Here is a 24,879-nt window from a genome sequence, read left to right as displayed (position 1 = left end):
AAATTAAAATTTAGTTTTTTAATTAAATACAACTTAAATTATTTGTGATTTTTAAAAATTATTTAAGATAAAAAATATATTATTTATATGTTAATATACTGTAATTATTTTAGTTAAAAAATTTATCTATACCATAAAGATTATAATAAGTAGATTTCATAATTAAATATGAGATAATAAAAAGTAAAATAATTGTTTAAATAAATATATAAAAAAATAATATTTAGTCATATTAAAAATAAAAAAAAAGTCGTTATAAATTTTTTTTTGTTATTTTGAATATTATATTGTATGTATGAAATTATATTTTTATTATTTTAAATATTATAATAAGTGATTGTATATATAGTTTTAGTTCTTATCAATATGTATAGATAGTTTTCATTTAAAATTTTAAATATATCTAAACTAATTTGGATTGGTCAAGAAATAGCCTAGTCGTCTGCTTAAGTAAGTATTGGGAGTTCAAATTCCATCTCATATGTGTAGCACGCAACTCATTGCCGGTCAATTGCAAACTGTTAAATGGAATCCAAATTCACGATGAATTAGTCCTTAACTTGTTGGGTATCGTGGAAGGGAGCCACTTAGATAAAGATGTCAAAAACATATTTTTTTAAAGATATTTTTTAAAAATTAAAATTTAACACATATAATCAATTAAACTGTGCTATTTTTATTGAAATTAGAACGAACAAATCAGTTTAGCCAAAAAATTAATAAATTAAATTTTGAATCGGTATAAATTAATATTTTTTTATTAAAAATGACTACAATATCTCTATTATAAAAAAAAACTAAAATACCCATATATATATATATATATATATATATATATATATATATATATATATATATATATATATATATATATATATATATATATTAATTTTGAAAACTCTAAATCTTAACCATATGACGACAGAGAAGAAAAGGGCTAGAATTAAGGATTCTCAAAATTAATATATATAATAAGAGTATTATAGTCATTTTCTATAATAAGGGTATTGCAATCATTTTTTACAAAAAAATAATATTAATTTAGACTAATACAAAATTTAATTCACAATTTTTCGGTCAAATTAATTTGTCTGGCCTAATTTTAACAAAAATAAGACGATTTAATCTATATATGTGTTAAAATTTAATTATTAAAAAACATCTTTAAAAAAAGAAGTTTTAGATGTCTTTATCGGAGTGCCTCCCATCGTGAAAAGCAAAAAAAAATCTATACCTAAATTTTATTATAGTTTTGCCCCACTACTAAATTTTTCTGAGTCCGTCACTGTATTGTTGCTGATGTGTTGAAGTCCGAGGCTTGAAATGTCATCTAAGAAAAATGTGGAGGTGTCGGAGGATGATTTTGACCGTCTTCTATGGATAGTATAGCTCAGTAAGAATGTTTCCTTGCTGAGCTTGTGGTACCTCCACCTGCAAAACCTCCAGAAATACAGTGAATGATACCTCTTGGTTGGTCGGGATGACTAGTGCTTAGTCGTTCTTTCTCTCGGCCGTGCTGGGGTGCCGAGTTATGTTCAGCAGAAGGAGGTGCACGCCGTTGGATATGCCCGCCGATGTATTTGTCGAGGTGGCCTTGCCGAGCTAGCCGCTCTAAGAAGTCTTTTGTGATGACCCACTCGTCGGTTGTATGTCCGTGCTTTTGGTGAAATGTGCAGTACTTGAATTTGTCCGCACCCTTTGAATCTGTATAGTTTCTGGCCTTCTGTGGTGGTTTGATTAACTTTGAGTTCAGAATCTCCTTGATGATGTCATCGTGCTTGGTGTTGAATTGAGTGTATGATTCGTAACGGGGAACAGGCTTGTAAGGTTTCTTACTTTCCCAAGGTTTTTCTTCGTCTTTGTGTGGGGGTCTTTTTGTCTTCCGAGCTTGTCGAAGCTCTTCGATATCAATCTGACCCTTTGCTTTCTCACGAAACACGGCCAATGTTTTGGGTTTGGCGACAGCAATAGTCTCCTAAAACTTGCCTGGTCGGAGTCCACTTTTGAGGGGGTGTAAGTGTACCTCTGGGTGGAGATCTAGTATGCTTACGGCAACTTTTAAGAATCGAGTCATGTAATCCTTGATGCTTTTATGATGTCCTTGTTTGATTGTGTTCAGATAGTCGGAATCATGCAGGTAGATGGCCGAGCCAGCGAAGTGCTCCTCAAAGAGCTTTGCAAGTTCCTGAAAATGAGAAATAGAATCTGCAGGCAAAAAACAAAACCAATCAAGTGCAGGACCGTCTAAATAAGAAGGAAAACATCGGCATAATACTTTATCAGATGCACCGTTTACTATCATGATGGATCGGGATTTCTTGATGTATTTCGTTGGATCACTCATCCCGTCGTAGGGAGTTAAGGTTGTCGGCAAGGTAAACTGTCTAGGCAGCTCGAAATTCATCACTTTGGCTGTGAATGGCCCAACATGGTCGTCGGGTGCAGTGTTTTTATTTTCTGGCCGAGCTCCTTCGTTGTTGTGAGCTTCTTCATTCCGAACAGTTTCAGATACGTGAGTTGGCTCGGCTTCCTCCGTTCTCTCGTGGCGGCCGTTGTTGTTTTCAATCTGAGCATTAGTTAGCTCGGCAATTTGGTTCGCCATCCGCTGATTCTCCTCTGCCATGCACTGGTTGGCTTGTTGCAACTCAGTCACCATCCGAAGCAGTTCAGCTGGTGAAGGCGGGAGGTGATCAGCCATGGTCGAAAGTGGAAAAACACTGAGGCTGATGAGCAAAGAAATGGGTTATGTCTTCGGTCCCACGGTAGGTGCCAATTGTTCTTGTATAGATACCTTGAGGGTAGCTTGGTCGGCACCAAGTTGTCTCCTTTAGCACCAATCTATAAGCTCTAGGAAGTCCGAGCTTGCACTTGCAGAGAGTGTGATCCAAAATGGGGGAGTGTACCTGCAAAGGCACTCTAATGCTTAAGTTAGTATTGAGAATTCAACGTGTCTTTTTAGAGTAGAATGCCATATCTTTATAGGTGAAGTGAATATCAATTACCTTTCTGCATTATCGTCGGTTAAGAAAAGTAATAAACAGGTCTTAATGAATTCGGCCGTTTTAATTCTAGTGCATGATCCATTGAGTCTGTCCATAATGTGTAATGCTAAACTATAACGTGTTTTACCAAGTTATGACACATAATGCCAAATTACGATAATAGATTTGTAACGGTCGAATGAAATATTATAATCAAATTAATTATCAATTCGATTATTCTAATAACTATGTTTTAAAGAGTCTTTTACCAACTTTAATTTTGATACAAGTCACACAAAAAAATTCAAATATTTTTATTATTATCTTAAAAGCATAGAGGGTGCGTGTATATGTATGGTGTATTGTTCAGTATTTGGAAGAGTACACGCTTTGGTGTCCCAATATGATGTTGCTCAAATGCCTCAAATGCTTCTCTCCTCCCGTCTTTGATAAAAGATTAAATTTAAATTTATTTACATAGTAGTCCTGAAATAGGAAAATGGATCATCTCTAATTTTTTTAACACTTAATAAAATATAGTGTAATTTTTTATTTTTAATTTTATAAGTAGAACAAAAAATAAATAAAAAAATAATAAATAACTAAATTAAGCATTTATCATTTAATTTTCTTTTTTCATTAAAAAGGATTCACTCCCTGAAAATAGAGTATGTTATGGACTACTAGACTACTACTCACCACTCACTATATCTCTGACATCATGCACGTACCTGTCAACTTGTGAAGGAATGAAACTTCTTTATGCAATTCATCGGATTAGGTTTGACTAATTTTCTTGGCAAATGCTTACTTCCCATTTGGTTTTATATCTGTTGAATACATCTTCTAGTAGATCTCTCTCTCTCTCTCTCTCTCTCTCTCTCTCTCTGGAATATTATTGATGAAATTTGAGGATATTGCTTTCGTAATTACACTTGGCTCAGAGCATGGAATATGAGTTTAATTTTGAACTATAAAAAATTGAGTTGTAATATTAGAAGAAAGTTATCATTCATTTTATTTAATATGTATTAATTTTTAATTAATAATAAATAAATATTAAATAAAACCTGATTATTGTTAACTAAGTTTTTTTATTGTTAACATTTTAAAAAAGGAGGCCACTCAGATAAAGATACTTAAAACGTCTTTTTTTAAAGATGTTTCCATGTTGTATTTTAATTGGTTTCTATATAATTTATTCGGTATTCCTCATCACATATTATTAAATTCCTCAAAAGATTTTCTTTCCAGAAACAATAAAAAACATTTAATTTGGACTAAAATAAAAAAAGTAATAAATTAACTATTAGATTTTTTTAAAAGATTATTTACATAAAAAAATATATCACATTCATCAATATATATAACAAGTTCTTAAAATTTTTATAAATAAAAAAATAATTAATTTTTATTCATATAATATATAAAATAATTATTATATTATTATTATATTATAAATTAAAATTTACTAATTTAAATTTTGTTTTTATTTTTAATATAAGCATTAGAAATAAATAAATTTTTTATAACAAGATGTAATGTAACAAAATATATATAATATTAATTAGTTTTTAAAAAATTCTGAAAAGATGATTTTTTCTAATAAAGTATTATTAAAAAAATTAACATTATAAAAACAAATTTCAACCAATATGATATAATAGGTTATTAAATATATTTAATACAAAACACATTGAATATAAATTTTTATTGAGTTTAAATTTTAAATAATTTTTAATTGAATTTCGAATATTTTTATTTTAAAGAGTTAGAATATTTTAACATCATTTTTTTCGTATCTTTTTAATTGGGTCTTTAATTTTTTAAATTATAAACCTTATTTATAATTAAGAGTAATGTTTTAACACCACCAATTAGTCACACAAATAAAAATACAAGAACAATTCTATTGTCATAATTATAATCTAACTTTATAAGCAATACAATACAATGAAACTATATATAAGTAATATAACTAAAATTTATCTACATCTATAGTCACATTTCATAAATAATATAATTAAATTATATTTATGTTTATAATTAAAATATGAATAAAAATACAAAAAAATTATCAGGATAGTTAATTTTTTTTTCGTTCATAATTTTTTTTATTATTTTTGTTGTAAAAAGTTTAATTATTTTAATAATTAATTATTTTTTTAAAAAGATAATTGAATAACACAAAAAAGTCTTATTAAGAGTAATTTATTTATATATGATTAAAAATTAATTGAATAATTATATACGGTAAAAAATTAATATTATTAAAAAATAAAAATAAAATTTATTTTAAAATTAAAAATAAAGTTTATTTAAAAATAAAATTAAAAATTATGTTTTCTTTTCTTTTTTCCAAAATTTATCTACGAGTAATTCTATAAATATTTTATGATGAATATAAATATTAAACTCGTACTAAAATTTATTCTAATAAAATTTATTTTTATTCTACTAAACGTTAAATAAACTATTGAAAAGAATTTTGTTTCCTCCATTAGAGAAGAATGATAAACTTCCATACTTCTATTATGTTATGGCAATAATTTGGCCTGTTATTTTTTAATGTACATAATAATAATAATAATAATAATAATAATAATAATAATAATAATAATAATAATAATAATAATAATAATAATAATAATAATAATAATAATAATAAACAAGTATATGACAATAAAAAAGGAAGCACGTCACCAAATAATTTATCATCCGAATTATATATGAATCAAATTGATAATATGAGGGCTAACACTACAAAAAACGATAACAAGATTAGGGACTTACAAAACCTTTCTTAAGATCATAGAAAAAAATGTTTATATTTGTGTGATATATAAAACATTTATCATATTATTATTATTATTATTACATTATATATATATATATATATATGAGCAAAAAAAGTCCAACTGTTTTAAAGTAAAATTTTTTTTTAATATTTGATTAAATGTTCTTGTATTTAGTACTTTTTTTTGGCACTTCCTCTTAGTTAAAAATATAATCATTATAATTTTTTAGTTATTATTGCTAGGGGTGTTTATAGATGGAATATGGCTGAAATTTCGATCCAATCCGCACTAAACTCATTAGATCAAATTTGATATTCGTACTTTTTATGTTTGGATCAGATATCAAATATATCCATAAAATAAAAATATTAAAAAATTTTATTTTTATAAAAAAAGTCAATATTTTTTTTGTTTACTTTTTAAACATATTTACTTCTATCTTATTAGAGTGTGGATCCGATTCGATCCAATCCGATCATATCCTCAAATTACAGATTCGGTTTATTCCTTGGACCGTTTAAGGAATAAACCGGTGTGAACCGGTAAGAACCGGTGCAAACCGGTCTGCTTGAAAAATTTTTTAAAATGTCTCCACAAGGTCTCGAACCAATAACCTTGGAACAAGAGCAACCTCTACTTGCCACTTAGCCAGTGCACTTCTAAGCATTATATTTGACAAATACTAATTATATAGTATACATAAATATCTAATTTAATTTAATTTTTGTTTTTTCTATTTTTAAAATTAATTATATTTTAATTATATACCATTATTAATATAAATATAAATTTCACTAAAAATTTATTAATTTACTTAATCTATTTTATTGCTAGTATTGTGATTAAAGTTATTTGTTTTGATGTTAGTGTTAAAATCTACTGATATTATAGTTAGATGATAGGCTTTAATTTGTGAATTAATTATTTTTTATTGTGTCAAAATAAGATACTATTGTAGTATTAAAATTTTATGATTTTTTATATTAGTTATTTTTAGAAGTTGAGACTTGATTCTTCATAAAATGTTAGTGAAGATATGCATTTCAAATTTTAATTTTAAGTTTTTAACTATTTTATATTTTATATTTATGTGAGATCGGTTTTATCAGTTCAACCAGTGATTTATCGGTTGAACCAATAAACCAGTGAACCAGTAGCTTGACCGGTTCGATCACTGGTTCGGTTCTAACAACTATGTTTCAATCTAATTTCAAAAATTTCGATTTACTCAATTTAGTCTCCCAACTTAATAGTTATTACTCACATTGGTTCCTAATCTTATTTTTGTCACTATCTCACAAAATCGTTAACGACATGCTGAGATGGACTAACGACTGTTACATTATACATTCTAGCGACTGTTTGATGTGACAATTGAAATTTTTTCACCTTATTTTTTTTTCAATTAAACACTTAAAATCCTAATATGAGTCACGGATACCTAAGTTAAAAAATCAAACTAAGTAAATTAAAACTTTAAAAATCAGATTAAAGCTCGAATATAACTTCAAAACAGAACTTTAACTTATGTAGTGATTAATTTAAATGAGAATCAAATAAATCAAAATTCAACATAATTTTTATCAATATTTTCAAATTTAAAATTTCTATACCAAAATTAACTAGGATTTTTCTTTAAATTAAAAATTTAATGAAATAGTGACTTTAATTATCTTAACTAATGTCCTAATTAATTACTTTTATGTTTTAAAAAAATTGTATATGAGAAGAAAATAATTAATTTGTCTACTTTAATAAATAGTTATTTTACTAAAATGAAAAAAACTATTTTTTTAGAATTTTTTAAGAACTAATTAATATTATATATATTTTGTTACACTACATTTAGTTATAAAAATTTTATTTATTTCTAATGCTTATATTAAAAATAAAAAAAAATTTAAATTAGTGAATCTTAATATATAATATAATAATAATAATATAGTAATTATTTTATATATTATACGAATATAAATTAATTATTTTTTTTATTTATAAAAATTTTAAGAGCTTGTTTTATATATATATATTTTGATAAATGTGATATATTTTTTTATGTAAATAATATTTTTAAAAAAATCTAATAATTAATTTATTATTTTTTTTATTTTAGTCCAAATTAAATATTTTTTATTGTTTCTAGAAAGAAATTTTTTTGAGTAATTTAATAATATGTGACGAGGAACACCGAATAAATTATATAAAAACTAATTAAAATACAACATGAAAACATCTTTAAAAAAAAGATGTTTTAGACGTTTTTACCTGAATGGTCTCCTTTAAAAAATGGATGATAATCGGCAATAAATAACTAAGTTAATTTTGTTTTTACTTTTTAATTCATTTTTGTTCCTTTTCATCACCCTGTATTCCTCTCACCACCAACAATATCACAGCCCGTGGTTGCCGAGCACCATTACTGACCAGTGACCACCATCGGCGAAAATTTTAAATGTAGGAACATCGAAAGGAAAGATGACAGATCTGTAACAAAAAGAAAATTGTCTTATTCAAATTTATTTAAAAATACATTTACGACTTTTAGATATTATAAATAAGAGTCAATTCTATTTTATCGGTATCTATGTAATAAGAGATCAATTCTATTTTTATCCTTATCTATGTTTCGGGTGTTCAGTCACACAAGAAAAGTCATATCTAGCAACTCCAAACACAAACCGACATCCAGTGAGAAAAACAGAGGGAAAATGGATTCAGTCTTAAATTACATAAACCCCACCGCAATAATCGGAATACTTTCTCTAATAGTCTTGCTCTATATACTTCTCTTTCGTCCCTTCAAACGTGGTGGTAACCTCAAAGAACCTCCCATGGCAGCTGGTGCGTGGCCTATACTGGGTCACCTTCCATTGTTGCGCGGTTCACAGCCACTCCACTTGACTTTAGGCACCATGGCTGATAAATACGGACCTCTTTTCACCATCAAGTTCGGCGCTACAAAGACCATAGTACTCAGCAACTGGGAAATGGCCAAAGAGTGTTTCACCATAAACGACATGGCCGTTTCGTCTCGCCCCAAAACCGTTGCAATTGAGAACCTTTCTTACAACTTCGCCGTTTTCGGTTTAGGACCGTACGGTCCATACTGGCGCGAGCTTCGCAAGATCGCAACGTTAGAGCTACTCTCGAACCGCCAAATAGAGCTACTAGGCCACGTTCGCGTCTCTGAAGTTCAAGCTTCCATTAACGAGCTCTATAGTCTTTGGTCCAGAAAGAAAAACAAGGAGTCTTATAATTCTGATGATGACGGTTATGTGTCGGTGGAGATGAAAGAATGGTTTTCGCAACTGACCTTCAACACGGTTCTTAGAATGATTGCTGGAAAGAGATACTTTGGTGGTGCTACCACGGATGCTGTGTCGGCGGCCGGCGGCGAGGAAAAGGCGAAGAAGTGTTTAAAATTAATCGAAGATTTTATGCATCTTTTGGGGTTATTTACTGTGGGAGACGCTATTCCTGCGCTCAGGTGGATGGATTTGGGAGGCCATGAGAGAGCCATGAAAAGAACTGCTAAGGAATTGGACAGTGTTTTGAATGAATGGTTAGAGGAGCATAGAAGAAGTTTCGGTGAAAAGGCTACCAGTGAACGTGACTTCATGGATGTTATGATTTCCATTATCGGAAAAAAAAAGATTCATGGGTTTGATGCTGATACTATAATTAAAGCCACAACAATGGTATGAGTTTATTTTTAAGTTGTGTACGATTTTATTAGGAGTTAATAATCAACTAATAAAAGTTCAATATATTTAAAAATTAAAAATGTACTTTAAAAATCTAAAAATACGTCCTTAAAATTGGATAAAATATATTTTTTCAAAGTTTGTTAAAAATTTTATAAATATTCTTAAATTTTATTTTGTTTTAATTTTGTCAAAAAAATTTCGATTTGTATCAAATATACTCTTAACGGATAATTTTTTAAAAAATTTAGCACTAATTATCAACAATTTTATAAGAATAACCATCAACCCAAATAAATCAGAGATAATTATCATGTATTATTAATGGATTAGTCCTATTTTTTTTCAAAAATTAACTGTCTGGAGTTTATTTGATACGAATAAAAAATATTTGGGACAAAATTAAAAAAAAATTAAAAATATTTTTAAAATTTTTCACAAACTTTAAGGACAAAAACCATAATTTATTCTTCAAAATTTTATGTTAACTTCAATACTATGGCTTATTGTTATTGTTTGTCACTTTGTCTATGATTTATTTAAAAAATGTTATATGGATATAAAAAATTAGTCAACAAATTAGTTATTATATATTTGTATATAAATACATGTATTATTTAATTTATTTTTAATATGTATTTTATATTTTAGTATATATTTATATTAATAATTTATTTTGGTGGCTAATTTTTTTCCGTATGTATAGCATAGTTGATATTTATTGTTTATTCTATTGCTGGTTGCTTATAGTATAGCTTACATACAACTCTAGTCAAACATATGTCAAAAGTTAGTTTTATTTTTATTCTAGTGTTATTTCTTACTTTCATTTTTCTAAATTAGAAAATAAGTAAAGGAAATGATCAACATATTGAAATTTGCGAATCAGTACAAAGTTGTGTAATTCAATTAAAAACGAGTAAACTAATTTGACTATTATTGGTTTTATACCATTTGACTAAGTGTCCTGTTTTTCAGAACAATCATGTTGAGAAAATTAATTAATTATACTAGCACTTTTTTTCTGATTAATTTGGTAAACCTTTTTTTGCAGGCAATGATCGTGGGAGGAACTGATACAACTGGTGTTACTCTTACATGGGCACTAAGTTTGTTATTAAGAAATCCTCGTACACTAAAAAAAGTAAAAGAAGAACTGGATAGTCAAATTGGAAAAGAGAGATGCATAACGGAGTCAGATTTAAACAAATTAGTGTATCTTCAAGCCATAGTGAAAGAGACACTAAGATTATATCCAGCAGGTCCTCTTGGAGGACCACGTGAATTCACAGAGAGTTGCACTTTAGGTGGATTTTATGTTAAAAAAGGATCTCGACTAATTACAAATATATGGAAGATTCAAACTGATCCTAGTATTTGGTCAGATCCCTTGGAATTCAAGCCAGAGAGGTTCCTCACAACTCACAGAGACACAGACCTTAAGGGTCAGCATTTCGAGCTTTTGCCATTTGGAAGTGGTAGAAGGATGTGTCCTGGAATGTCGTTTGCACTTCAAATGGTTCACTTTGCTCTGGCCAGGTTCTTGCACTCGTTTGAGATTTTGAAACCATCTTCTGATGAAGCAATTGATATGACTGGTATCCTTGGACTGTCTTATGCTAAAGCTACTCCAATTGAGATTCTCATCAAGCCATGTTTGGCTCAAGCTTGTTATGAAACCACGTAATCTTTAGTACTTAGTAGTATATGTCGGTGTTCGTGTGCTACAACCATATGAAGCTATGAAGTATAGTGCAGAAGATTTGATTTGGAATTCCAGACAAGTTATAGCCTACACCTTAGCTTGTGAAGTTGGATGATGATCTATTGAAATATCTTAGTGTGGTTAGTGGTCTAATAAGTAGTAAGTGCTTTTGGTTATGCTTGTTAAATTTTGGCTTGACTTTATACTGAGTTAATATGATTGTACTCTTATCATATTACTACTATACTCCACTTTGATGAGTATTAATATACAAAAGTATAGCTATCGATAAAATTTCTTTTGCAATTGCTGTTGAATAAATGGTAATTAGCCAAGTAACTTCTCACTACATAGCTGTTTATCACTTTATTGCATTGTTCAATGCTAACAAGTTAGCAACATAGGATTAAAACCCTTCATATAGGCTATAACATGATGGTACCAAAATAATGGAAATTACATTCCTCAATCATCATTTCAAGTTACAAGATTAGCAGCTGCAGAATTTATAAGTTCTACTAATTGTGGGTTTGAAAAATTTATCTGTTCTATATAACATTTTGGAGGTGAATTTACAAACCAAAATCAGTGTTGTTAAGATATAGTACTAGTTTAAGAGGAATCACCAGTGTTGATATTGGCATTAGGTTCCTTATTTAAAAAGATTGAGACATACTGCACGATGGACAACCAAATAGAATATAAAGTTGATAAAATTACAGAACAATTAGTAAGGCATGCAAATTTTAACTGTAAACTAATGGATTTTAACCTGGTCTGTACATAGTGTTTTCCATTTACTAGCCAATGGTTGAGGACAGTATCATCCTGCATACATGAGTCATATGTTAGCTAAATCTGAATGCAATTTAGCTAAATTTTACACACACTTCTTATTTTTCAAAGAAACAGCACCTTATGCACTTACTAGCTCGTATCTTCATAAGTCCTAACCATAACTGTAGTGTTCTCTTCCAAGTTACAGAAGTAAAGGAAATTGGTTCATATAAATGAATTTGAACTTACAATTGTCTCAATTAATCAACACTGCATAAAAGGAATGGCCTGTATTTGAAAATTGAAATTTTACAAAGGAACACGACATAGAAGAAAAAAAATATAAATAAAAAACTTACAAAAGTGTAAATTAAATTGTTCTTTTGTTGCTTGCTTAAGTAAATAAATTGAAAATATAATTATACAAAATTGGGGATTTCTTTTAAATAAATAAATTAAATTCCATATTTATATGTGTTCATACCCTGACTCATCGCTTAGCCAAGCCCAAACGAATAAGGCCGAATCGATAGATATTTACCCGGATCGACACTTACCCGACCTCATAACTTCTACAATCTGAATCATTAACTAGCTCTTACAATCTTTTCTATTTATTTAGAAAGGAGATCTCAATAACCTCCCTATCAAAACGGAGTAACCAACCATCACTAAAGGTGGGACTACTCAAAAGGTAGTTATTGACACTACGATAATGACGAGCAAGATCAGTAGTTGCTTATTTATATTTAGTTTCATATACTTATGAGTATGTTATTTATGTTTATTTATGTTTAGTTTCATGTATGCTGACTTCATTATGTGTATGACTTTGTCAGTTTGCTTATTCAGATTTTCACAATTTCATGTTTGGATGGCACATCATACATTGAATGATAAATATAATGAAATTAGTTTCATGTACTCAAGAGAATCACAAACATAATGAAATTAACTTTACTCAAGAGAATCACAACTATATAGAGAAACACGAAACATAAAGGAGGAACAATAAAAACTTGATCACAAGGACGACATGGACTAAAATAAAGACAACACAAATACAAAAGGAGCAACAGAAACAAAACCAACAACATCATGACAGCTATGCATCACATCCGGCCGTGGAGCCTCGTTGAGGCCAATTCCGATGAGCGTGTTCTGGCTGTCTGCAGAGGCCACAACAGTCGAACTGTCATAAGGTGGCCAAAGTCCATCTAGAATAGGCGGCGAAAATTCCATCCGGTATACACTAAACACCTTACTTATGCTATAAACTTCATGAACGTATGTAACCCAATTCAATCAGGACTGAGCACAGTATGAGATCGCATGGCAGCACGGGTAATGGAGAGCCTGAAAGTACCCGCAGTCACACATGCAATCCCTGAGGGAAACCCGATATTTACCGAGCGAGAAGTTACTGGTAGGGGTCATCTTAGCCACAGTATACTCAGATTGATGCCTATCAAACAGAGTGACAGTAAAACATCTCGAATCTCTCAAGTTGCACTCTATTGCCTTCACCAAAGCTTGGCAAAACTGGTGCCCAGTTCCCAATTGTGCCTCTGCCGTCTGTCCTCGAATGACAAGAAGTTCTACAAGCCTTCTGTATGTGGACTTCACCAATGCAGTGATCGACAGATTTTGTGTGCCCTTCAATACATGATTAACGCACTCGGATATGTTCGTCGTCATGTGGCCGAACCATCTGCCTCCATCCTGGTGTTGGGTCCACTTATCGTACCCCATTCTGTTCGTCCAATCACACATGGTCGAATTCTCAGTCCTCATAATATCAAACCAATAGTCAAATTCTGCCTCAGTGTTGGCATAAGCTGCATTCATAAGTAGCAATCTCGTATCCTGACCCTTGAAACTGAGGGCGAAATTAGCTGCAACGTGATGAATGCAAAACGCTCTATATGCATAAGGTGGTAGCCAACCACTGTCAGGTGCCTCCAGTGTAACCTTAATGTCATTGTGCCTGTCAGAGATCACCAGAATACCTTCTTGTGGGATCACATGTTGACGCAAGTTGGATAAGAAAAAATCCCAGGGCTCCGCATTCTCGCCTTCCACAAGTGCAAAGACAATGGGCAAGATATTCAAGTTACCATCTTGTGCGATAGCCAGAAGCAAAGTGCCGCCGTACTTCCCACACAAATGAGTCTCGTCGATGCTGACTAGTGGCTTGCAATGTCTAAATACCTCAATGCATGGAGAAAATATCCAAAAAAGACGATGAAAGTACACTGTAGACTCATCAACCTGATCACCGACACGTACCGGAGAAGTCTTCAATAGCGCCACGGTTCCATCCATCGTGGATTGCACACCAAGGATCCAACGGGGCAACTCGGCATACGACTCTTCCCAATCCCCGTAGATTTGTGCAGTTGCCTTCTGTTTTGCCATCCACACCTTCCTGTAACTAGGCTTGAATCCGTAGGTTGCCTCAATAGCTTCTTGCAACACGTTTATCGTAACCGCTGCATTGGCTCTAACCAACGAAAAGATCCTTGCACAAATGACATAATGATCGAGCTATCGGTGATCGCTCAAAATCGATGTGGCCAAGCAAGTGTGAGATCCGTTGTACCTTCTAACCTCCCAAGTCCTCTTTCGCTGCCGAAGTGTGATGCGAATCATCCACGTGCAACCTTTTCCCGAACTCCTTGCATCTCCCATGATATTTCAGATGATCTGACTCTATCACCCGGTACTCAACTCTACGACGGATGCTATAATCCTTTATGCTCAATACAACTTCCTCCTTAGTCTGGAAAGATTGGCCAATCTAAAATTCCCTAGAAGGATTTTTCTTGTGTGATCCTTGACCTTCAAAGGTAGGATCTATGTCTGGTTGCTAACCGATGGCTTCCATGTTCAGCGTTGAGAAATGTGGAGGGTGTTGTTGTGACCCAAAACTGGATGACCCTTGATGTGTAGGTAAGTTTTGAGGAGTATCCTCATCACTGTCCCCCACGATGTGAGCTGGCTCACCGTCTGAATCATCCTTTCGCATCGCATTTTCAACCTGATCCGGTTGACCGTCACCTAAAATACCCGGAATCATACGGGGTGACCTAGCTATCCCAGCTGCAATAGATGGAGGATCAGCCAACAGACAACCAAGTGCAACGACATGCATCGAAGTAGAAGCACCCCCACTGTCGTCAATTGAGGATTCGGCGTTGATGCCTCGTAACTATCGACACCATCTTCCAACTTGGCATACAGCTCGTGTATTTTCACTTCCGAAAAACTGCGCTGACAATAAAATAAAACCTGCATATCTTCGTCCGGTCCTATCACAAATGTTTCATACTGCACACCAGTTGACACAACCACAATCGGAATCTTGTAGAACACCTTCTTCACCCACTTCGCTCCACACAACCACGCCTTTTGTAATATACTCGTCTTTAGTTCTGAAAAAATATTTGTTGGCCGGATAAAAACACTCACCGATTCTCTATCAGTGAACTTAACACCGTGCCTTTTTTTTTTATTTTTCCAGAGCAATGAATTAGAACAAAAAAACTCTCCTCACTATTCATTTGTAAATCTGTGAAAATGACTCTCTACCATCACACCACTTCCTCCTGCTTGGTATTTATAGGCGTTTTTGTATATGCATAAACCACTATATCCCTCTCGCGGTTTATGCATTGTTGGACTTCGAAAAGAAACTGCTGGAATGAGTGTCGCAGTTTCTTTTTTATTTTATTTAAACGTAAACAGCTATACCCCTCTAACGATTTACATGTATTAACAATCCAAAATCCCTTATCACGATTTTTATAATAATATAAAAGTTTCATTTGCGTATACAATATTTAAATATTATAATTTGATAAATTAAAATGCAAATGATTTATGCTGATAATTTACCCTAAAAAAAATCCAATGTTAGTCCCAAAACAATTGGTACCAACAAATCAGCCGCCTATAGCACCCACGGACACTCACTCTCACAGTCTCACACATAGCCGAAAATTTCGACCGTTGCCGCTCCTTCACTTCCATTCACAAATTCACAATTTGTGATCACCAAAATTCAAATTCAAACACACACACATCAACATCCGAATCTTTGCTCTCTCTCTCTCTCTCTCTCAGATGTGTGCTTGTTGTTCTCCGATACGCTACTTAAACTGGGGTAACGTCTTCAACATGATGGTTAACATGACGTGCAACCAGCAAAACCATCGCAACTTGAAGGCTGTTGCCGAATCTCCCGGGTATTAACCAAAACTTTCACCTTTAAGGGTTTCCGAGTCTCAAAGCAATTGCAAAATTTCTTTTATTTCTCTAAAAGAAAAGATCGATTTTTGGTTAGATGAAAGGAGTTCTAACATTTGAAGAGAAGAAATTGTTCTTGGAGGCAGAGCAAGCGGATTTGATGCTGGGTTACAAGAACAGAGAGGCTTTTACAAATGAATTTTGTGTTATGTTCTCATTCTCTCTTTCATGATTTGGTTGATCAAGTTCCTATCATAACTTCACCATTTCTGTTTGTGGAAATTAAAAGAAAGTGGCGTTTTTTTCCTTTATCTGAATGATCAGGGTCTTCTTTTCCTCTCCCCTGTTCTTGGTCTTAGATCTTGCATTTAATTTTCTAACCCAGTTGGGATTATTTGCAATTTTTGCACTGGAGCATAGTTAAAGTTGGTACCTTTTGTTTTGATATCTTCTGAGTATAATATTCAAATTTTGAGAAATTTTCTGATGATGAGGTTTGCTCCCTCAATTCAGAAATGGATGCACAAAACAGATTCTTCCCCCCCCCCCCCTTCTCCTTTTGAGGCTGAAATAAAAGAAATGGAAATAGAAATAAGTTCTGCAAGTTGCTGTTGGAACTGTAACCAAGTTTAATTTGATTGCTTGTTTCGGGTTATATGCACTCATTCGAGGCGCAGCTGATTCTGATTGGTTATTGGGTTTAGGGTCTCATCTCGCTGCCAAAGAAGAAAGAAGTTTATAGCATTGTCTTTAGAGCCAGTGGATTGGTACTGTCAGCCAGTAGCAAATGGAGTATGGACCACAACAGTTGAGAATTCCTCTGGAGCTTACACTCCTTGCATGGTTAATTCCTTGGTGATTCTTATAGCTCAGTTCTTTTGCATTTTTATTTTTGTTTTTTTTTTCCTCGAACTCCATTTCCGGTAGTTATTTGGTTCTGTTATGGGATAGTATTCTCGTTGTTGCTAACGGATCAACTGTAACTGGTCAACTGTTTTGGATGAGAAGTACAAGCAGATTAAATTGGAAGTCTAATTTTTCAATCCAACTAAAATCAAATTGTAATAGTGACATAGTGTCTTCGTATGGTATTTGTTGCGTGCTGAATTAATTCATATATATTAGAAGTATGTTGGTGGTACTTGCATTAATATAAGGCATAAATATAAACGATCTTGTCTTATCATCATAACAAAAATTAAAAAAAAAAAAAAAACTTCTTGAGTTATCATTTTTCTCATTCCTGTCAAATAACTATGCTCACTATTATACTGGCAGCATTATGTTCTATAAGCACCATCAAGATAGTTCCAGACTTCGAAGAAAATTTTATCAATTCCACTATTGCATTATTAAGGGAGAAGCATCATGTAGTTTTGATCATTGGGGTTCAGCTTTGTACAGATCTCTGTAAAATTAGCCCAGAAACACTTGACCAAGTTCGAAAGGTAATTTTACACATCTCTTATATGTCGTCAAGTTTTTAGTTATCCCAACTCGACCTCAAAACCTATTATGATATATAAATAAAGTAAACTTTTCTACCATAGACTTAGCAGCAGAATATTCTACGCTGCAATATCAACTTATTTATAATGCATTAGGAGTCATGTTGGTATTTGCGAATTATAATCTATGTGTATTCTTGAACAAGTGTTGGGAAATTTAATGAAGTTATTTTGTAACTGCTTTGTATAATTTGACATTTATTTTTGGTAATTTTCGTTTTATTTAAATAGTATTTGGCTTTTCTTAGAAGCTATTATTATGCTATCTTTAAATTTTTTCAAAGACTAGCTTCCAATTTCTAGAAGCATGTGCAAGTAAAGCTTGTTTTCTGTAAGTAATGGATACTTATGCAGAGGCATGTAAAAAAGGGTCATATATGTAATTTATGATGTAAAAGTTTCCCTCTGATATCGTCGTGTGGAAAACACCTTCAAGCTTGATTCGGGCCAGTCATTGTTTTGAACTACTGTTACAGAATTGCGCAGATGTTTTGGTCAGAACTCTTAGGGATCTAGCACACAGTCCTTGTTCACCAGAAAATGATATTGCTGGCATCATAGACCCCATTTCTCCATATCAGATTGCTTAAACTTTTGTGAGTGTGAGCGAAGGTGATGACGATGCTAGCGACTCTATGAATGACATAGTTGCCCAGGTTAGTTGTGCATATACGGGGTGTTATAGCATGCATGACACTATTATTTTGCTTTTCTACTATGATTGGGTTATTTATTTAGTTATTGTTTTCTGCATGGTTCTTCGTATGTCAAGATTCAATCCGGCCATGACTGTCGGTTAGGGAAATCTTCCCAAGCAAGTTTGGGAAATCGATATTAAAGAAAATAGAAACACATAAATTTTCCAAATAGAAACAAATAGGAGGGAGGTCGGCTACGGGTGCAGTCGTGAGAAAGAGGGGGCAGGGCGGCGAACAAGGGTGCCAATCGACCAAATATTTAGGCTGGTTCTGAGAACGGAAAAAGACAAAACACAAATAACATAGACATAAAAATTAGTATTTTTGTATTTTATTTGGTGATAAAGTAGAACAAATTATAAAAGTTGAATTTATTCTCATATTTTTTTTTATTAAAAAATTTAAGAAGAAAAATATAATAATAAAAAATATAATTATAAAAAATTAATAAGAATAATAAAAAAAGAAAAATAAATTATTTATTGTCAGTATCTCTATGTCTTTTCTGTTAGGATGGAGCAAAATATACTTAGTGTTTCTGTACATAAGTTATATATAATTTCATATAATTATTCAACTAAAATGTATTACAAATTAAAATATAATTTATTATTTTAAAAATTTGAATTTATTTATTTTTAAAAAAGATATAGATTTTTATATTAGAGTTGTATTTATTGTTTTTATTTTTATATTTGTTTTAGTTGTTATATTTTATCTTTTCATGTGGTGTTTTTCGATTACAAAATAATTAAAAGAAAAAAGTTAAAAAAAATAAATGAAAATGAAAAACAGTAAAAATATAATATAAAATTAATTCATAATTTTATAATTATGATATATTTAAATGTACATAGTAAGGTGTGCTAAATTTAGATAGACTTGGAGAAATTTTTAATAATTAGTACGAGGGATTAAGAAATAAAGAGTAATAAGAATATTATGCACTATGTATATAAGTAGACTAAATAATTAGTAGTAAGAATCTTAATATGTATAAATGGTTGAATTTGAATATTTATAAATGAGTTTTTTTATAATAATTATTATGCCATGTTTAATATGTGTTTATTGCATTTAATTAATACTTTTTTATTCTATTGGATAATAATATATAAGTTTTTTTATTTTTTTAAAAAAATTTATTTAAGAATGATTGGTTGATTCTATTTTTTGCTAAGTCATTAAAATTGCTAACGTAGTATTATTAGCAAAAAAAAAAAAAAAACTTAAAGTCATTGTAAAAAAAGTTGATATCAACTTTTATATACTATAAATAGATCTATAGATAGATTTCATCACCTTGAATTTTGCTCCTTATTTTGTTTTCATTAGAGGAATGCTAGAGATAGGTTTGTATATGGTTAAGGCTACTTAAAAAATTAAACTTATTTTTAACTAATAAAAAATTTGCTTTAGGATCATTAATCATGGTGATTTATATGATAAAACTAGTTATTAATCAATTAGCAAATTTTAAAACTGATTTTTAACTGATTATAAAAATAAAAATCGATTTTAAAAAAATAAACCGTTGTTGCACTGAAAAATTGATTTTTGTAAAAAAAAATATCTAATTTTTTAACAAATTTTTTAAATAGAATTTTTAATCAAAAAATTGATTTTTTTTAAAAAACTAATATTTTTAAATTATATAAAATTGATTTTAACTTATAAATTAATGTTTGAGACTTCAAAATATTAATTTTACTTTTGACAATATCTACCTTTTAAAATTCTAAAGATAAATTATCATTAGGACTATTTTTATTCCGGTCAAAGAATATATTATAACAAAATAATATCTTAAATTTTCATTAAAGAATAAATAGTTCTAGGATATAACAAGTAATAAGGTAAAAATATAGAAATACTAATAAAAGTAAGTAGTTAAGTCATACCAAATTATTTGAAATAATATTCATTCATTAAGTCTAATACTTAAAATGTTTAGAATAAAAAAAAAAACATAGGCAATCATTATTTAAATTTTTTAGTCATTTTTAAACGCAATTGAAGGTGGACCCATTAAATAAGTAATGTCTTTTAAAAAATTATATCTGCGTAAAAAAATAATATTCAGTGCTTGTTTGATATATTATTATACAATCTTTTGAAGTTCATAAAATTTAATGATGGTTGTACAAAAATACAAATATATATACAAGAGTCTAACTAAATTAGAGTCTTTTAATAGAATTCAAATTATAGATTGCAACTAATTATCATCTTAATTAATTAAAAAATCTATAAAATAAATATTTATAATCAATAAATTATTATATAATATATTTAATCTATAATAACAAAAAAAAATCAATTTAAGAGACAAATTTAATATTCAATTTATCTTATTCGTCTTTTTTAATCTCCTCTAAATTCTCAGGTATAAGAGAAAAGAAAAAGTCTCCTTTCAACCAATCTTCAATATATACAATAGTTTCTATCACAGTGAAAGTCAATGAATTATCATATGAATCAATAATTTTTCCTCCTATACTAAAAGCAAACTTGGAAGTTACGGTTGAAATTTGTATAGCCAATACGTCATGTGCCATATTTGAAAGGACAAAAAAAATCCATTCGAGTTTATCTTCCACCATTCTACAATATCCAAAGATTTATCATTCGATTCACAATCTTCATTTAAAATAACAATCAAGGTCAAATTTAGCATTGGATTTGTGTTCACTTGATTAGTGGTACAACCACCCCAATATCATAAATATCTTTAGTCTTATCACTTACACCAATTGAAGAAGGGTATCATCTTATTTTCTTCATCTACATCTTGATATAAATTGTAGAGTGAATGAAGACAAGACAATTTTGTCTTTAATTCACCACTCCGCTTCCACACCAAAAGAATCAACTAGACACCACTCGACATAATCCAATTTATGACAAGGATCTAGAACTACAGCAATTAACAGTAACATATTAATTGTTTTTGGATTTTTTTCATACTTGTTATAATCTTACTTACTATCAGACTTATGCTCAAATTAGTATCATGAAGATATTGTTGAATCCTACAAATTACTGGTGACATAAGAGGATTTAGAAATGCAAAGAGTAAAATCAAAAAACATTTTCAGAAATGACAAGACAGACTTGGCATACTCTTCTCCCTTTGTTTAATTTTTCAACAAATTTTTTGTCTTGCCTCTCTAACAATTCGAATGCTTTCTAATGCTTCAAGGCTGCTACTAACATTAAGTATTTAGAGTTCTATTGCATTTCAATATAGAGGCAAACAAGACTTTTATGTAAAAATTTCTCTTATGCAATACATACCTTGAACCTAGTTGATTTTGAATTTGAAGATCTGACATACTTCACAAGTATCTCGAATTTTGGTGACTGAATCATTGATCTCCTTTAGTCCATCATTCACAATCAGATTTAAAATATGTGCACAGCACCGCATATGAAGACACTCGCCCTTCAATGATTCTGTCATTAAAATTTAAGATACTTATAAAGTATGTCACATCTTTAAATTCGAAACTAACTAGGTTCAAGGTATGTATTGCATATGAGGATATTCCACATAAAAGTCTTGTTTGTCTAGATATTGAAACAAGATAGAACTCTACATACTTGATGTTAGTAGCAGTCTTGAAGCATTAGCATCCAAATTGTTAGAGATGTAAAACAAAAAGTTTGTTGAAGAATTAAACAAAGGAAAATGAGTACCTTCAATATAAGATTGCGATTATGCCAAATTTGTCTTACCATTTCTGGAAATGTTTTACGATTCTACTCTTCGCCTGGGTACTCTTATATCACCAGTATTTGTACAGATGTTTTCTCTTGGAAGAATGGATCGACAATATCTTCATGATGAGGATTTGAGCATAAGTCTAATGGCGAGTAAGATGAAAGCGAAATATGAAAAGTATTGGAAAAATCCAAAAACAATTAATATGTTGATAATGGCTGTAGTTCTAGATGCTTGTTGTAAATTGAATTAAGTTAAATGGTGTGTAGTTGATATTTTTGGTGTAAACTTGAGTGGTGAATTAAAAATAAAATTGTATTTCATTCACTCTACAATTTATATCAAGGTGTAGAGGAAGGAAATTAAGATGATACTCTCTTCCAATCGGGTGCTAGTGATAAAACTAAAGATATCTATGATATGGGGTTATACTGCCAATCGTTATTTGAATGAAGATTGTGAGTAGATGATAAACTTTTGGATATTTTAGGGTAGTGAAAGACAAATTTGAATTGTTTTTTTGTCTTTGTAAATATGACATGAAACATATTGGCTATACCAGTTTAACAGTAATTTTTTAGTCTACTTTTGGTATGGAAGGAAAAATTATTGATTCATATCATAGCTCATTAACACCCAAGTGGTAGAAGACTTATATGTACTAAAGATGGGCTTAAAGAAGACTTTTTTTTTTTTTCTGTTGCTCCTGAGAATTTCAAAGAATTTAAAAAGGTCGAACAAAATAAATTGAATATTAAATTTGTCTCTTAAGCTGATTTTTTTTGTTATAATAAATTAAATATATCATATGATAATTTATTGATTCTAAATATTTATTTTATAGTTTTTTTCTGTTAGTTAAAGATAATAATTAATTGTTATCCAAAGTTAGAATTCTGTTGAGAGATTATAATTTAGTTAGCTTAGTTCTCACATGCTATGTTTCTATGTTGTATTTTTATGCAATCATCATTAAATTTTATATACCAAACAAGTGTCTAAATATTAATTTTTTATGCAAATATGCTTTTTTCAGAGGACATTATTTATTCAGTGCATCCAATTTCAATTGCATTTCAGGATGACTAAAAAGTTTAGATAATGATTGTTTATGTTTTTTTTTTTTTGTTATACTCATACACTCTAGATATTAGATTTAATGGATGAATATTTCAAATAACTTGGTAAGACCTGCCTAATTATTTTTATTTCTATTTCTGTTTTTGTATCTTGTTACTTATTATATCCTAGAACTATTTGGTTTTTAATGGAAAAATTAATATCTTATTTTATTACAGTATATTGTTTGACAATAATAAAAATAGTCTCAATGATAATTTGTCTTCAAACTTTTAAGAGGTAGATATTGTCAAAGATATAAGTTAAAATTTATTTTAAATAATTAAAAAAAATAGTTTTGCTCATATTCTAACTCAATAAATAAAGTCAGGCCCAATAAGATAAAAAGATCCACCAAGAAGGGTGGCCTTAACGACACGCCCGACTTTTTTAAAGAAGTTGAATACTGACAAAAAAGCTCAGCTCTATCTGTCCAAAGCAAGTAACGGTCTCTATTTATCTCTCCTACTATCTCTATCTCCCCTAAAAGATAGATCCCAACAAAGATAAAGGGAATGGCCATCTACCAATAAAGGTGGAACTACTCCAGCAAAAGTGATTAACGCTCTACTATAAATACACAGACACTCCTCAAGTATAATTTACGTTCTAATATACTAAAAACCTGTCTAAAGCTCTTGCTAATTTAAGCATCGGAGTCTCTTGCAGGTACCACCACCCACCTCCTCACGAGGAATTTGGACATGCGGCACCTCGGCAACCACAAGTCAGACGCTACCACACAAAGGGATCTGGACCTCATGTTCAGGCCCATATCAACATTTCAAGTAATCCTCGGAACATTGGCGCCGTTGTCGGGGACCTGGAATTCATCCCTTAACAATGACTAACCACCAGTATGAAAACGGCCATACGGCGTCTAAATCTGAAGCCGAGCCCCAACCAGAGGGCAATGCCATTATACTACTTCCACCACACCAAACACATGGTCCTCATGGGGAAGGGCCATCAGGGAACCCCCACTAAAAGCGAATCCACTCGGAGATCCATCATCCCGAAGACGACTAGAACAGCTGGAGCACGAGGCTGAACGACAACAGGAAGCAGAGCGAGAACTACAGAGAGAAGTAAGATGACGAAGGGAGCCAGACAAAAAACTATTAAAGTTGGAGGACGATCTTCGAAATTGAAGTAATCGAACATGTCAGGAAGAAAGTCCCCCTAGGTAGAGAAGACCCATTCATAGAAGAGATCATGCGGGTTAAAGTTCTTAGGAATTTTAGAATAACAACATTCTTTAATTCCAACAATAAGAATAACAACATTCAATTTTTTCAGAATAAAAAAAAGAAGTTTTGGCTAAGAAAGACATCAAGATCCGGAGAAATAGAAGAATGGAACTACATATTTGGAGAGACAGAGGTGGAAAAATAGGGAGTATGAAGTCAAGGACGTGGAGTTGGAGATGGGGGTGTGAGGGTGGTAGTTGTGATAATGAAAGTGAAGAATGACAATGAAAGAGTGGTGGTGAGAATGACGGTGGCAACAGCGATGTCGTTCTTTTGAGGCGTCCTTCGCTTGTTCTCTTTGGTGTGAAGCTATGGCTGATGTTGCTGGAGGAAGCAGTTGAATGGTGAGTTGAATGGTGCGGCGGAG

The 24,879-nt window shown here is 30.9% G+C and overlaps 2 protein-coding genes and 1 long non-coding RNA gene across 3 annotated transcripts; 2 read left to right on the top strand and 1 right to left on the bottom strand.

The window, feature by feature from the left end:
• Positions 1–8,364: 8,364 nt before the first annotated feature.
• On the top strand, positions 8,365–11,482 carry LOC107643961 (cytochrome P450 82A3). Its single transcript, XM_016347719.3, has 2 exons — positions 8,365–9,477; positions 10,538–11,482. Exons 1-2 carry the CDS (start codon positions 8,401–8,403, stop codon positions 11,168–11,170), a joined length of 1,710 nt encoding a protein of 569 aa, XP_016203205.1. The 5' UTR covers positions 8,365–8,400; the 3' UTR covers positions 11,171–11,482.
• Positions 11,483–13,270: 1,788 nt separating this feature from the next.
• On the bottom strand, positions 13,271–14,656 carry LOC107640990 (uncharacterized). Its single transcript, XM_016344497.1, has 2 exons — positions 14,568–14,656; positions 13,271–14,468 (listed from the first exon to the last, which is right to left on the bottom strand). The coding sequence occupies exons 1-2, from the start codon at positions 14,654–14,656 to the stop codon at positions 13,271–13,273; spliced, it is 1,287 nt and encodes a 428-aa protein (XP_016199983.1).
• Positions 14,657–15,927: 1,271 nt separating this feature from the next.
• Positions 15,928–18,710, top strand: LOC148565809 (uncharacterized). The gene is made up of 5 exons (XR_015883399.1): positions 15,928–16,212; positions 16,918–17,068; positions 17,492–17,661; positions 18,198–18,377; positions 18,494–18,710. It is a non-coding gene; the product is annotated as an uncharacterized LOC148565809 (long non-coding RNA).
• Positions 18,711–24,879: the final 6,169 nt, after the last annotated feature.

This window comes from Arachis ipaensis, chromosome B5, assembly GCF_059453495.1.
Source record: "Arachis ipaensis isolate K30076 ecotype BB chromosome B5, ASM5945349v1, whole genome shotgun sequence".
Lineage (NCBI taxonomy): Eukaryota > Viridiplantae > Streptophyta > Magnoliopsida > Fabales > Fabaceae > Arachis > Arachis ipaensis.
This window is presented reverse-complemented; position numbering and strand designations above follow the sequence as displayed.

Coding starts and splice junctions, on each gene's coding strand:
- LOC107643961 (XM_016347719.3), top strand. CDS start 8,401: ATGTTTCGGGTGTTCAGTCACACAAGAAAAGTCATATCTAGCAACTCC. Junction 9,478..10,537: donor TAATTAAAGCCACAACAATG/GTATGAGTTTAT, acceptor CTTTTTTTGCAG/GCAATGATCGTGGGAGGAAC.
- LOC107640990 (XM_016344497.1), bottom strand. CDS start 14,656: ATGGGAGATGCAAGGAGTTCGGGAAAAGGTTGCACGTGGATGATTCGC. Junction 14,469..14,567: donor AGGACTTGGGAGGTTAGAAG/GTACAACGGATC, acceptor TTCGTTGGTTAG/AGCCAATGCAGCGGTTACGA.